This window comes from Canis lupus, chromosome 36, assembly GCF_011100685.1.
Source record: "Canis lupus familiaris isolate Mischka breed German Shepherd chromosome 36, alternate assembly UU_Cfam_GSD_1.0, whole genome shotgun sequence".
Lineage (NCBI taxonomy): Eukaryota > Metazoa > Chordata > Mammalia > Carnivora > Canidae > Canis > Canis lupus.
In genome coordinates, this window is record NC_049257.1 from 4,498,117 (window position 1) to 4,513,357 (window position 15,241).

Genomic DNA, 15,241 nt, shown 5'->3' on the forward strand with positions numbered 1-15,241 from the left:
ATTCCACATTCAGCTAAAAAAAAAATTTTTTTTTGGTATATGATGGATGGATAAACAGATATAGAGATGATAGTTAAGATATATGTATACATATATAAATATATATGTACATATTTCAATACTGACAGGGTATAGAGAAAGTGTCTGTGGTGGTATCTTTATTAGAATAACACTTTGGGAAAGAACTTTTAAAAAAATGCATATTTTTTGGCCCAAACATTCCAATCATGGGAATTTATCCTATGTATGATTTCCAATATTGTAAAATTGGAGACAATCCAAATATCCAAAACTCAGGATGTGATAAGGCATGTATCTTTTTCTATTTGAAGTACTCATCACGCTTGCTTTTGCTTAATTTTTATCAGCCTTGAGATCCCAATTCCAATGTCATTGCCTCAAAAAAGCCTTCCCACTCAACTAGGATCAAATCCTGTTAGTATACATCAGACAGCATATCTATTATTTGATAAACACTGACTTTCCTCCTCCTCCTCTCCTGCAAACAATATATGCCATGAAGCTAGGGAATGCATTTTGCTCACTATTGTATCATCGAGCCATGTGATAAATATTTATTGATGAGAGTAATTAAATATTATATAATAAATATCATAAAGACTACGTGGTAAATTGTTAGAGAGAAAGTACACAGGATTTCATGTCTATGTTTATCATGGGAGAAAATAAAATATGTGTGTATATGTTTATATCTCTAAATATGTATGTGTGCATATATACGTTATACATACAATGGGTCAGAATAGAAGTCAGAAACATGAAAATAGTTTCATTAGGATAATAATTATATAAGTGATTTTCCCATAAAATTTCTTTCAATGTTCTGAAAATACCAAATTCTTTCAAAGTCATATCTGAACAGAATAAATAATGCCCTTTATAAGAGGCCTCCTTAATTTGAGGGGATATATCTCACTGATAGACAGTCATTTATTTGTAATAGGTACAAAATGTGCTTTGGAATCATGTTTGCCTTTTTAAAAAGATATTAACCATAAAAAAGCATGCAAAACTAATGCAACACAAAAATATTAAATGGAAGTGAAAATTTGTAAACTACTTAATATGTCACTTTGCCAAATCAGATTTTTAATGCAACCGAGCAATGATAATGTTGTTTGTAAGATGCACAAAGAGAGAAAGATATTGCATGAGTAATACTAAATCATTATTGGTCCTAAAATACTGTGCACACTTACAAATAAACCCCTTTCAAATTTAGTCCAGGTTCACCTTTTCTGAGATCAAGGCAAAAAAAGAGAATTGTAGAAAAAAAAGGCACCTGAGGGCATATTTATATCATATTGCAAAAGGAGCCTTAAATCAGATGATAATCCATGGCTGGCATTTATTTGCAATTCTTATTTTTCAGAGTAAGTTAGAAATTGCTGAATGTTAATAAAATGGCTATCTTTCTAAAAGTAAAGACCTCAGGATTGTTAGGACCATTAACTGAGGAATGCATATAAACTATACAGCACAGTGTCCCAGAGCACTCAATAAACATTAGCTGCTATTCACTATTAACAATAGTGAATAGTGGAAGATTCTAAAAACTATTTAGAATGTCATTTAATTTCACATTTACATTGTAAACATCATTTTACTTTCTGGAAACACAATTTTCCAAAACTAGAAAACACACATACACACTTCTAACCTTAGGCTCTATAGAGGCAGACGCTAATTTTTTTGCTTCTGTTAATGCATGCAACTGTTGATAGTCTACTGGTTTATACTTGATGCTTCTCATTCCATTTTTCATTTGGAACACCAGATTATCTGTTTTTCATCAAAAACAGAAAATGACAAAAAATAGTATCATATTATTGGAAGTCTAAATATAGTTATGGCAACATTTTGACTGCAGGTCTTATTTTTAAATATTTTTAAGCAAAACCAAGAAATAATATTACAACATTCATATTATATTTGAAACTCTAGCTCTAGAAACTTTAAAAATAATTACCTCTATATACTTTGCATAAAATGACTTCTAACAGAACATAAAGGGAATATTTCCATTTAAGTAAGTATATTGAGAATTTCAGAAAATTATAATGCCAAGATAGAAAGCGTGACCATTCTTTTTATTTAAAAAGTTTTAGGCATCAACCGTGAATATTTAAGTATCATCTTATTATAAATTAAGTTAAGTAGATTTTTAAGTCATAGTTGTATTTTTTTTTTTTAAGATTTTTATTTATTTATTCATGAGAGACACAGAGAGAGGCAGAGACACAGGCAGAGGGAGAAGCAGGCTCCATGCAGGGAGCCTGACCTGGGACTGGATCCTGGGTCTCCAGGACCACACCCTGGGCTGAAGGTGGCGCTAAACCGCTGAGCCACCTGGGCTGCCTCATAGTTGTATTTCTAACAGAAAAATTGAAAATATTTCAATTAAACTTGAAAAAAGGTTGAAACTGAGAGCTAAAAAACTTAATAGGTCAAATAAGAATAAAATGATATAAAATGATCAGGTAAGCATTATCCATTCAAATACATAAAATGTCCTAGTTTAGTATGATATTCACTGTTCTGATCAAGTAAAACATAAGTAGAAGGTACTCAAAGACCAAGTAGATTAAGTATAATAATCTGAGTAATTCAAGCAAAAAATAAAATAAAATAAAATAAAATTTAGCCCCAATTATACGAATACTTATTCTGTGCCATATAAAGTAATTGAGACTAAGTATATCATGGATCACATAACTTTAAGTAGACTCTAAATGATTGAGGACAAGCACAGTAAAGGAAAGTATGGTTACCTTGACCACTATTGAAGAAGATTAAAGCATGCATTGTAAGGCAACTGGAGACATCTTCAGTATGACCAAACAATGAGCTTTCCAATAAAATTTTGAAAATCAACATTCCAACTTTACATCATGCATAATCCACAATAAGTCATAGAACACATTTGGAAGTAGGAAAAATACCTAAAATACCGTTTTTCTGAACTGCCATGAATGGTTGGTCTCTTTTATTCAAGTCCTCCATATCTGTCAAAAAAAAAAAAAAAAAGCTAAAATTTCACACTGTTATTTTCCAAATGTTTTTAAAGATGTGTTAATCATTGTGTTTTTTTAAAACAAAGCCCAGGACTGAGTGCCTTAACTCTTTGTATTTACTAAAATTTGCTTCTCTGAGTTTTAGAAGCTGCCTTCCATTAGTTTTTTCCCTCTATGCTTTTCCTGTTCTTGGTGTCTCCTTCCAACCTCTGAAATTTTAATCTCCTTTTCTTGGATTGTATCAGTGACCAATAAATATTTTGTGATTTAAAAATTGTGTAAGTTTTATCTTGAGTTCCTAGGAGGAAAAAAACTACATAAATTAAAGAATAAAGTCAAGTAACTCACTACTACCATTAAACCAATCAGCCTTTGTGGCTGACTTCTAGAAAGCACTCAACGCACAGCTGCCCCTTCTTTCAGAGCTGGACTCAGTTTCAGAGAGTAGCCTTGTCCTAAGGTATATCATGGCTGGGGCAGCCTGTACCCAATGACTAAGCAAGGAGGGACTATAAATCCTACCAGTTTGGGCCCAATGTGGGTCATTCTGATGGACAATATTTCATCCAAAGCTCCCTGCGGGGTTGACCCAGACTTTGTTGGACCTGCATTGAAACTGACTTTTTCATCTGCTCAATCCTGCTTCTTCCTTCTTCCTTTCATGGGTATGGATCTCTAATGAATTTCCACCCCAAGCTCTGTCTCAGCATCTCCTTCCTGAGAACCCAACCTGCAGTAGCACAAAACTAAGTTAACATATTTTTAGGGTGCCTCCAGGGCAACAGATTGGTCAAGTGGTGCTTTAAGTAACTGTAACATTTTTCATAAATTTTTGTTCCATATCCACTAGATTGAACTACTCATGTCTAGTGACTTTTGCAGTAGCTTAAGTCTTCTTAAAGGGAAGAGAAAGCACAAGTTCATGACTTTTGGAAACTCTCTCTCATCCCATTCCTTTCCTCCCATGATAATTTATATCTGTCTTCACATCTGCATGTTTACTGGCTCAAAGTCTGTCTTCCTCCACAGACTGGTGGCCTATGTGTGTCTTACTTCTGATTGCATTCCCAGTGCCTAGCACAAGTAGTAAATGTTCAATAAATATTATTTGATAAAATGGATGAAAGATAGCTGAAGATAGCTTGATGTGTTCTAGCCTCGAGAAGGGCTGCAATACCAATTCCTTAGTCTGTACTACAGCTTCCCTCTCCCAACAATAAATTTTCACTTTTCAAAAGTCTGACTTAATTCTGTAGTCTACAGGCAGAAATGGCAAATTTACATGCCTTAGAAGGTCATCAGGTCAATGAAAGAGTTACAAGGTACACAACCACAGGGAATGCAGAAATGAGATGAAATGAAAAATTAAAGAGCATTTCATGCCCACAGATAATCAAATACATTTTTTTTTCTTTTTATTAACAAAGGTATTCCACAAATAAAGCCAGTATCCAAAACAAATGGTTGCTACATTCAGCAGCCAGTTCATGAGTTCTGTTCTCATCTCCATTCCCACCTGGAATTTGTCTGAGCTTGCTATCTCTTCTTGGAGAGACCTTGTCAGTTCCCTCATTGATTACCTTTAGGTTTTCCTCAGATTTAGGATTCATTTTGGGGGAATTTAGTTTGCAAGACTGAGGTCCTGAAACAAAGTGGGGTTTTGCAGACTTCCTTTAGGTTACCTTGGTCTAACATTGCTTAGATTCTCAGATTTTCTGAGGAAAGTCAGGACTTCCACACAACATTTCTCACTATTTCTACATGATTCAAATAAGAAACTTATAATAGAATACATTCTGGAAATCAAAATTGCAAACAAAAACTACTCTGTCTTCATGAACTTGAAATCTAGTTTGGTTGCAACTCTATAGAAGACCAAGCAAAAACACTTCTTGACCTAAATTTTTTAATATTTATATATAAGTCATAAATAATTACACTTATCTTTCAGGGATGTTGAGGATCCCTGAACTAAATAATTGTTAAACTGAAATAGTATAAAATTGACAATTGTAGTTTTCTAATATTGGAGAATTAGATAGGCATTAGATTTAGAATCTGAAAAGTTCACATATAATTTAGTCTAACTTCTCATTTTAACGTATAAGATGATTGCAGCCCAGAAAAATGACCAAGATCACAGAAAACTTCAAGACCAAAATCTCATATTAATAATACAAAAATCTCTGAAAATGAAGATGTATATCATAAGCAATATAGTGGCCAAATCCAATCTGAGCTGAAATCATTTGGCAGCAAATTTGACCCAAATCAAAGTTCATTTTATTTAATGTGGACATTCATACATTTGTCCAAAAATGTTAATGTGTTTAATTTTGGGGTGCTACCCAGATATCATCAGTTTTAAGTAATGTAGGGCATATGCTCTATATCACATTTTTTTAAAAAAATCTGAAAAATCAAAACTACATATCAAAACTACATCTGGCACCACAGCCTTCTGATAAGATATTATGAAACTGTACTAAAACAAACAATCCCTGATTCCCAAACAAGCATATGTCATCTAGGCCATTTCAATTTTATGCTTACTAGTGAACTTCAAAGTGGCTACTTCAGCCTAGAGTTAAAATGCTTTTGGCTGAGTAACGGCTATTTGAACAGAATTTTCCATGTTAAATAATTTTAAAGCACTTAGTTCTAAAAATTATTCCATGTTCACATTATGTGACATTTTAGAAATCGCTTATGAGTATTATCAAAATGTTAGACCTTTTAGATCTACTCAATTACTGAAAATATTTTAAAATAATATATTTTTATGAGAAGTTTCTTATGGTTTAGGAAGACTGTTTTGATATATAATGTAACGATAGCTTTGCAGTAGCTAGAGGATTGGATAAAGATTTTAATATAAGGTTAATTTTTACAGATTTGATAGAGAATCTAAACTTAAAAAACTACATGACCTCAACTGGTCTCTATGGGGTAGTTAAGCAAGAAGGACTTCTCTAGAGATGAGAAAAAATAGCAAAGAGATCATTTATATAACAAGGCAATCTTTTTACAGTGATAAAATTTGTATTATTCTCTTTCCTAAGAAAATCTCTTTTAATACACCAAGGAAGACAATGTCAGTTGTACTTAGGCTTAGAATCGTACAGCACATAGCTGGTTTGTTAGCTCTAAACTGCCTGACTGTGTAGACATGTACATTAGCCAATCACCCCATGAAGGGAAGTTTTCAGAAGTGTCAGGAGTTTTGCTAGGTCAATTAGGGTGAGAACAACATCAATATGAAAAAATATCTTGGGTGTAACATCATATTATAACCTTTTTTCATATGAAAGATCTCCTTTCAAATGTGACTTCAAATACTACAGCCAAAGTCTGATTTAAGCAATACTTTTCTAATATGCAGTATTCTCTTTTTAATTCTAAGTAGAATGGTGCCCATTACTTCCATTGTGAAGCATTATACATTGTTGTTGGTATAAGGTAAAAATATTGTCCTGGAAAAATTAATGGAACCAAAGCAAACCTATTAAAGTTTAACAAAAATAAAGTGTTCAGTTACATAATAAATATTTCACAACCAATTCAAACATAATGGGGGAAGCTCTCACTCAAAAGAGCAACTACAACAGAACAAACAAAAACAAAATATCTGGGAATAAACTGTACAAGAAGTGTGTAGGATTCATACTCTAAAAAAAACCCAAAAAAGTTTGCTAAAGGAAACAAGACTTAGATAAAGAAAATCAATTCTGATTCTGTGGACCAAATATTTAACAGTGGCAATTTGGGGATAGTAGGATTATAGTTGATTTTGATTTAGAAATTCTGTTCAAACAAAAAGAGAAAAAATATTTTTTACAGGAAAAGAAATACATTTTAAAAAATACTAAGCAGGGGCAATAATTATTTCACTATATATTAGGGGAAATGATGCCACAGTTTCCGTATTTTGCCAGTCAGAAAAGAAACTGGATTTCATGACACCAAGAATCCTTTAAGTTGTGAACTTGTATATATAATTTTCCACGCTAATATTGAACTGACTTATTTCTCCTCTTCTATTAAAAAACAGGATATGCTAAATACATTTGTAGAATTTTGTAGAATTTGAAAACATTACCATTAAAATATTAACAAGTTCGTTTTTTAATGCTATATGTGGAATAAATATATTAAACTATCCTTTCAATTATAAAAGTACTGGTTAAATAATATGAAACTGTATAGAAAAATATAAGGTAAAAATTAAAATTTCCAGCCCTACTTAGCCCTAATACTCCAAATTTTTTAGCCCTGGCAGTCATTTTCAATGTTTTATTGTATATTCTTTCAAAGATTTTCTATGCACATGAAAGTACATGTGTATATTATGATATATGCAATTATGCATATATCATATGCAATTATGATATATGGACAGTTCTACAAGTTGTTTTTCATCTATAACTTATCTTTCCACATCATTCTATTTATATGTCTAAAGATATGTACAGACATATGCATGTGTCTAAAGGTATATATAGACATATCTTTAATGGCTGTTAAATAACTAATTCACATACATATCACTATTTTTAACCAGTACAAGAATTCAAGAATGAAATTTTTCAAAAAATACTTTACCCTTCTACAGCATAATAAAATCCAGAAGCAGAAAAAGGAAATCTATAAAATTTCTGCCCTTTTTCTAATTCATATAAATTTGCTTATGAAGCAAATTCTATATAAACTCACCCTTTATGAATATCCCTTTCTTTATTTCTATAATAGCTCAAGGAGGGAATCTATTTAGATTCCCTCAACTTCACTAATGAAAATGATATAAATAAAAATTTACTTTTCCTATATGCTTTTCCAATAAAAGTCTGGGGAGCAAAGTCAAGTAGAAAGAACAGAATTAATCAAGGCAAGCAACCCACAAGTTTCTGAGGGACTTCAGAGTTCCACAGAGAGTAGAAGTAACTTCAGTAGAGCCTCTCATGCCCTTGTTTCTGCTACATCCTCAAAGCTGTTCTCATCATTTCAAAAACACAAGAGAAGTTGCATGTGTACCTAGTTTAAAGCAGTACATAGTAAAAACAAAGAGTGGGGAGAAGAGGGAAATATCAAGAAGAGGGAATAGATAAATTCACAAAACTCATATTGATAGACTCAGAAATTCTAACCAGAAGCCATGACTGGCGATTTTAAGCTCTGCAAAACAACATTGGGAAATTAAATAATTATTTATGAAGAAATATTACTTTATCCCTAATTTTCTCCCTAAATGTGCAAGCCATAAAAGAAGAGTATTAAAAGTGATCCTCTGTTGTGAAAAGACTCACCACTTGCCCTTTCTGACTTGCAATTTTGGACATGCTTAAACTGGACACTTCGTCAACCTTCTTCTGACACCATCTGGGAATCCAGTTCCTCATCCTATACACCTGGACTTGAAGTTAGAGGCTTGTCTGCTTCCTCCTGGTCCTTTTAACTTCTAACTTCTCCATCAGTAGAAGAGCATCATGAAATTCAGCCCCTCCAAATCTTTTGTTTAGATTTTTGCAGTAGCATTTTATCTGTTCTCTGGCCCTGGCTGCCGTCACGCAAGTGCCTGAATAAGCGATGTCTCAAAAACCCAAATATTTCTAATCCCCCAAATGTTTTCTCATGGCCTTCCAGGATGAGGTTCAAATTCTGCATACCAGGACCTTTTATTTTTTTAAAGATTTTACTTATTTATTCATAAGAGAGACAGAGAGAGAGAGGCAGAGACACAGGCAGAGGGAGAAGCAGGCTCCATGCAGGGAGTCTGATATGGGACTTGATCCCAGGACTCCAGGGTCATGCTGAAGGCAGACACTAAACCACTGAGCCACCCAGGGATCCCCACTAGGACCTTTTAAATCTAGCTCTTCTCTTTTAGCCCCTTCCTTACCCATTACCCATTACCCCACATGCGCGTTACACTCCAGCATTCCTAAAACATTTGCAGATCTCAGAATACTCACAGCACATCTGCTATGGTAGGCAGAACAACGGCCTACCAAGGATGTCCTCATCCTAATCCTCAGAACCTGTGAATAAATGTTATGTGGCTAAAGAGAATTAAGGTTGTAGCTAATTGGCTAACTTTAGCTATGGAAATTACTCATGTGGGCCCAATGTAATCACAAGAGTCCTGGAAAGAGAAGGCAGGTGTGTCATAGAGAAGGAGATGGGAGTGAAAAGCAGAGGTCAGAGAGAAGATAGTTTTGAAGATGCTATTCTGCTAGCTTTGAAGATAGGGACCAGACTCAAAGAATGTAGGCAATTCCAAAAAGCTGGAAAGAGCAAGGAAATGGATTCTCCTTAGAACCTCCAGAAGGCATGCAGCCCTGCTGGAACCTTTATTTATTTATTTACTTATTTATTTATTTATATTTATTTTTTTGGAACCTTGATTTAAACCCAATGAGACCTACTATGGATCTATGACCTCCAAAATTATAAGATAATAAATTTACGTTGCTGAAGCCATGAAATTTGTGGTAATTTGTTATTTAGCAATAGGAAATTGACAGTGCTCTTTCATACCTCCCTACCTTTGCATATGCTGTTACCTATGGTTGGAATGCCTTTCTCAACTCCTGCTTCTCTGGCTAATGCCTACGTACTTTTCAGTCTCGTTTTAAGCATCTTACTAGAGTTTCTCTAAATCCAGGTACAGATTATTTGAATCCTTTCTTGTGCTACAATTATACTTTTGTAAATCTGCTGATGCAATTATTCCTTTGTTTAGTGTTAATGGAACATCTATAACAGACCAGACTAAGGAATATGGATTTATTCAGGCTCTGCAGAGAGACCTGCCCTGAGTATCTCATCTTTAGTAGCCCCCTTAATCCCCAGTCACTCTTTATTCCTCAACCTAATCATTTCCCTTCATAGCACTTCTCACTATGTAGCATTATGCTATGGACTCGTTCATTTATTTGCTTATTGTTCACATCTACAACTAGGATGTATGCTCTAGAAAAGCAAGTCCTTTGGCTGATTATCTCTATTTCTCTTGAGTGCCTAAGATAGTGTGTATTATATACTAGACATTCAACAGATATTTGCTGAAAAAGCACCAGGTGATTGCATTACAGGTCATGTCCAGGCCCTAGGCATGGTACTATTAGAGGCAAACTCATAGTTTCCCTTCCTCTTTCCCAATTTTTAAAATCTAGGCTTGCTTGTAGGAAATGAAAATTATTATCAAAAACAAACTCCAAATCAAAATAGGCAGTGCACTGAGGCATATGCCAATAAGTAAGAAAGGAGAAACACCCCCACTTGACCTTGGTGAGTTTCAGCACTGACAGTAATGTAAGTTCCTGTTAATTACAGTTGGAGGTGCCCCTTGACCAGCTATTCAGCTGCCAGTCACAGCACATAACACATCTGTGTCATCTTACCTCTTCAAGAGTTTGAGGATAAGAAGGACATTTCTTGCATAGTACACACAGATTACCTGGCTTTATCTCCAATATATATTGTTCAATGAAAAAAGCAAGTTGCACCATGATACCATTACATAAACATGCAAAGACACCAAAAAAACGTTATGCATATTACACACACACTCCCCCATACATGCATCCTACAAAGGACAAAAGTCTAAAGGATATACAAATAGATCAAACTAGGGAGGATACTGCAACTGGAGGTTAGTTTTAAAGGGGACTCTATCTGTAATGAAATCTTGGCTTTTTTACAAAGAGAATGTATATATGTATACTTATGTAAATAAAAACAGCAAACATTACCTCCCAAGGTCTTATTTCTAAATAATTATATTATCTATTGTAGAATAAATACAATTATATTTGAGTTTATAAGGGATTATCCAGTAGGTTCTGTCGGTGAGAGCCCCACAGCCTACTAACCCGACCACGCCCATTTCTGAACCTCCTGAACTTGGACTCCTCCAAAGGACCTTTATCCTCCCAAGTTGTGACAACTCTGTGAAGCCAGGCCTGAAATACCCGGTTAACTTTATCTTTAGTTTTGAATATAATCTTTCTTTTTTTTTTTGAGAGAGAGAGAGAGAGAATGAGAGTGAATATGCACAAGCAGGGGGTAGGGAGGGGCGGAGGGAGAGGGAGAGAGAGAGAATCTGAAGGTCCAGCATGGAGTCTGAGGTGGGGCTTAATCTCAGGACCCTGAGATCATGACCTGAGCTGAAACCAAGAGTTGGATGCTTAACCAACTGAGCCACCCAGGTGTCCCAATCAAATAATTTTATACAAATTTGTTGTGCCTTATACAAGAAATTTCTTCTGACATCTTCTTTAACTAAATGATTCAAAACACAATATTTTAAAATTTTACTTAATGGTCACAAATGCACTATTCATTCTTTTGATTGTAATTTTGTTCACTAAAGGAAAACTATTAACATCAAGGCCACAAGCAAGGTTAGAGAGTTCAACAACTAAATCGAACTTTTCACTATCCCACTATGACTGCTGAGGAAATTCTATCACCTTCATTTTAAAACTATGGCAGATATAACTAGGTGTCAATATCTATTCCCCCGTTTTTCCTTCCTAGCAGAATCCAATTTTTTTCAGGATTAAAAGATTGGCCTTCCTTGATATCCCTGAGACTCAAAGTGACCGTGTGACACAGTTCCAGCCAATGTGACCTAAGCAGAGGTCTTCTGGGAATTTGAGTACAAGATTTGTTTTTTTCATATGAGCACTGGTCCTTTTTCCCTGTTCTTCCTCATTTCTTCTTACCTGGAAATGTGGATGTGAAACTGGACATGGATAGGCCATCTGTGACTATGTAGTGAGTATTAGGATGAAAGATATATACTAAGTATCGCACAGAAGAAAGCCAAAAGGAGCTCAGCACACTGATGATATCAAGAATCTGCTATACCAGCTGTGGACTACTTCTCTCTGGGCTTGTTATGAGAGAAATAAATCCCAAGCTTCTACAAGCAGTTTCTGTAACTTTCAGTCAAACAAAATTCCCAATTGATACACAATGGGAAAATATGAAGCACCCAGAAAGTTTTGATGCTTTTCCACATAAAGCAGAATAAAAATTCTTCTAGAAAAGAACCCATCAATACAGCACAGGATAAAATACTAGAAAATATTATTGTGGTTGCTTTTCAATAATAGCATGAGAAAATCACAGCTAGAAAAATTTTCTGTTTGAAAACTCCAATAGAGTTTCATTTGCAGTGTAGGTGGTTCTGGAAGGGGAAAGAAAAACATCTTAAGAAACTTAATTTCACCATCAAAAATAACACAGAAGAATGTATCTGTGGGGTTCAATACTCTAAAATAAATAGTTTTTCCACAAAGGATCAACTATATGAGGAGAAATAAATCGGGTTTTAAAATTTTTTAATAAAAAGTAACAATTAGCCACTCTTAACAATAAAGACTATAGCACTCTGTTAAATGACAGTGCTTGGAACACAGTAGCACTAATACATTTTGAATGAATGAAATATAACGAGTAGGAAATATTTATTTTTGTGTGTAAGAGAAAGATCTGTAGGTGAAGATGTGAAGAAATTAAAGGAAAAGATTAAAGGAATTAAGATAAAGTTTAGAAGAGGAAAGAAAGTGTGAAGAAAAAGAAAATTAAAAAGAACAAAGAGAGAAAGAAAAATGTGCTCATTTCCTATTTCTACTTTCTAGTTCCCTTAAGTTTGGCCAAAAACAGACAGCATCTTCCTCCCTATAAAGGCAAACTCACAGTTTTGATCAGCTACACTGAAGTGGCTAGAAGTTTTACTGCAGAGGAGGTAGAGAAGGTAATTTTCAAACACAAAGGTGGGCCCTAAGGCAGGTGTGGTGGGATTTCCATTGGCAGGAGGCAACTAATTCAGGAAGAGCAGCTGCACTCTGAAGGAGACGGAAAATCTATCTGATGTAAGCAGATAGGCTGAATGCAGAAAGGGTAGTGAGAGATGTCACTCTTGTCTCAATTTTTGTTTCAATCTAATTCTTCACCCAGAAAAAGGGGAAGGAAATCCTCCACTATCTTCTATTTCATGTACTCCTTCCACAGGGATCCATATTCTCTGAATAAAGTTGGAAGTCCTTGTATGAAAAATCTCAATAATATCTTATGAAAATCTCAAAAATATCTTAGAAGAAAAATAAATTTCTCTCCTTTAACAAAAAAGTGAAAGAAGAGTTCTTTCTGCCTGGGATGGTGTGAAAGGAGGGTAAGGGGGAAGGTGGTGGGAGGCCAATTGTCATGTAACACAAGGACAAACCATAAGAATTTGGCTGCACGTGGATTTTCCACTTGGCTTTAAAAACACCATCAGAATAATTTGTTCTAAAATATAATGGTCAATAATACATAAAATAGCCACTAACTACTTGTCAGTGGCAATTGAAGACATGAGATGCAAGAAATATCCATGCAATGGGAGATTTTAAAAACCTGCTCCTGTAGAAAACATTGCCAACAACATGGATTTGTTTAAAATTTAATTGATATGAGAACACTACATTCTCAAAACTAAGATACACCTTAACTCTAAAGCAGTGTTGGGCTTTGGAATGAGACTACAGAAGAATGAGTTCCAGCACACTATTTTTAAATTATGGAACTCTCTCAGCAAATGACTTAAATGATAAAAAAGACCTAATATTGTAAATGTCAACTCCTTCAAATTAATTTATATACTTCAATTGAAATCCTAAGAGCGGAGGTGGGCGGGGGGTTGGGTGACGGGCACTGAGGGGGGCACTTGATGGGATGAGCACTGGGTGATATGCTATATGTTGGCAAATTGAACTCCAGTAAAAAAAAAAAAAAAAAAAAATCCTAGGAGATTTTTTGGTAGAAATTGGCAAGCTGATTTAAAATGTGTATAGAAATGCAAAGGACAAAGGATAGCCAAGGAAATCTTGAAGAAGAGAACAAAGCTGGAGGATTTATAGTATTATATATCATGATCCATTATGAAACTGTAGTAATTAAGACAATGTGTTATTGGCACAAGGATGGACAACTAGGCCAATGAATAGTACAGAGGGGCAAGAAACAGATCCATGCATAAATGGTCACCTGATTTATAAGTTACACTGAGTAACACTGCAGTTTGCAAAAAACAGTCTTCAAAAAATGGTTTGGAGATAGCTGGATGTCCATATGGAAAAAATGAATCTTGACCCCCTACTTCCTAACATTCACAAAAATCAATTCCAGATGTATTAAAGATCTAAATGTGAAAGATTTTAAAAATGAAACTTTTAGAAGATTACATAGGACAACATATTCATGACCTTGGAGTTGGCAAAGATTTCTTAAACAATTCACCAAAAAAGCTAATCATAAATGGAAAATGTAGTAAGTTGGGAAATACTAAAATTAAGAACTTCTGTTCATCCAAATACACCATTAAGGGAGTAAAAAGGCAATGCAGAATGGGAAAATATATTTGTAATATACATATTCAACAAAAGACTTGTATCCAGAATTTAGATGTATTTAAATGCCTACAAATTAATAAGGAAAAGTCAGGGAACCCAATAGAAACTAGGGCAGACTCCACAAAAAAAAAAAAAAAAAAAAAAAAAAAAGTCTCCAAATGGCCAATAAACATATTAAAAGGATTCAATTTTATTCATTAGGAAAATCCAATTTATTTTTTTAAGGATTTTATTCATTTATTTGAGAAAAAGAGCATGAGTGGGGGAGCAGCAGAGGGAGAGAAACAAGTAGACTCCCCACTGAGTGTAACACCATCTTGGGGCTCGATCCTACAACCCAGAGCCAAAACCCGGAGTCATATGAGCTGTGTTATAGTTAAACACCTATTGCATGGAAAGATAGGTATTAGCTTCCTCACATTGCTGTAGGTTAAACAAGGTTTCTGGCAGCTCCTTAGGGAGCCCCAGCATGTTTCCTAGAGTGTGAGGTCGCCCTTTGGCAAGACAGGGTCACCTGAAAAGGGAGAAAACATTCCTTGACAACATCTCTCTGGTATGCCTCTTTGCCAAAGCAACAAGGGCATCCTGAAGAGGAAGACTCTGCATTTTCTCCTCTGCTTTTTTCTTTTCTTTTTAAAGATTTCATTTACTTATTCATGAGAGACACAGAGAGAGGCAGAGACACAGCAGAGGGAGAAGCAGGCTCCCGCAGGGAGGAGCCTGGGATCACTAAAGGAGCCAAAGGCAGACGTTCAACCACTGAACCACCCAGGCATCTCTCTCCCTTGCTTTTCTGTACTGCTGCCT

At 34.8% G+C, this 15,241-nt stretch overlaps 1 protein-coding gene across 17 annotated transcripts in view; it reads right to left on the reverse strand.

Moving 5' to 3' along the window:
- Nucleotides 1-15,241, reverse strand: part of CCDC148 (coiled-coil domain containing 148) — a 285,404-nt gene that overhangs the window by 214,152 nt on the left and 56,011 nt on the right. For 3 of the 17 annotated variants that reach the window (XM_038584569.1, XM_038584564.1, XM_038584565.1), the window contains one exon: nucleotides 2,964-3,026. The exons of 2 other annotated variants lie outside the window; for them this stretch is intronic. Coding sequence is in view for 7 of the 15 variants with exons in the window: in XM_038584558.1 (XP_038440486.1) it covers nucleotides 1,682-1,803; nucleotides 2,793-2,898 (228 nt within the window). In the remaining 8 variants the exon portion in view is untranslated. Of the gene's footprint in view, nucleotides 1-1,681; nucleotides 1,804-2,792; nucleotides 2,914-2,963; nucleotides 3,027-15,241 lie in introns of those variants that run through there. 12 more of the 17 variants (XR_005384565.1, XR_005384564.1, XM_038584562.1 and 9 more) reach the window with 8 other exon arrangements.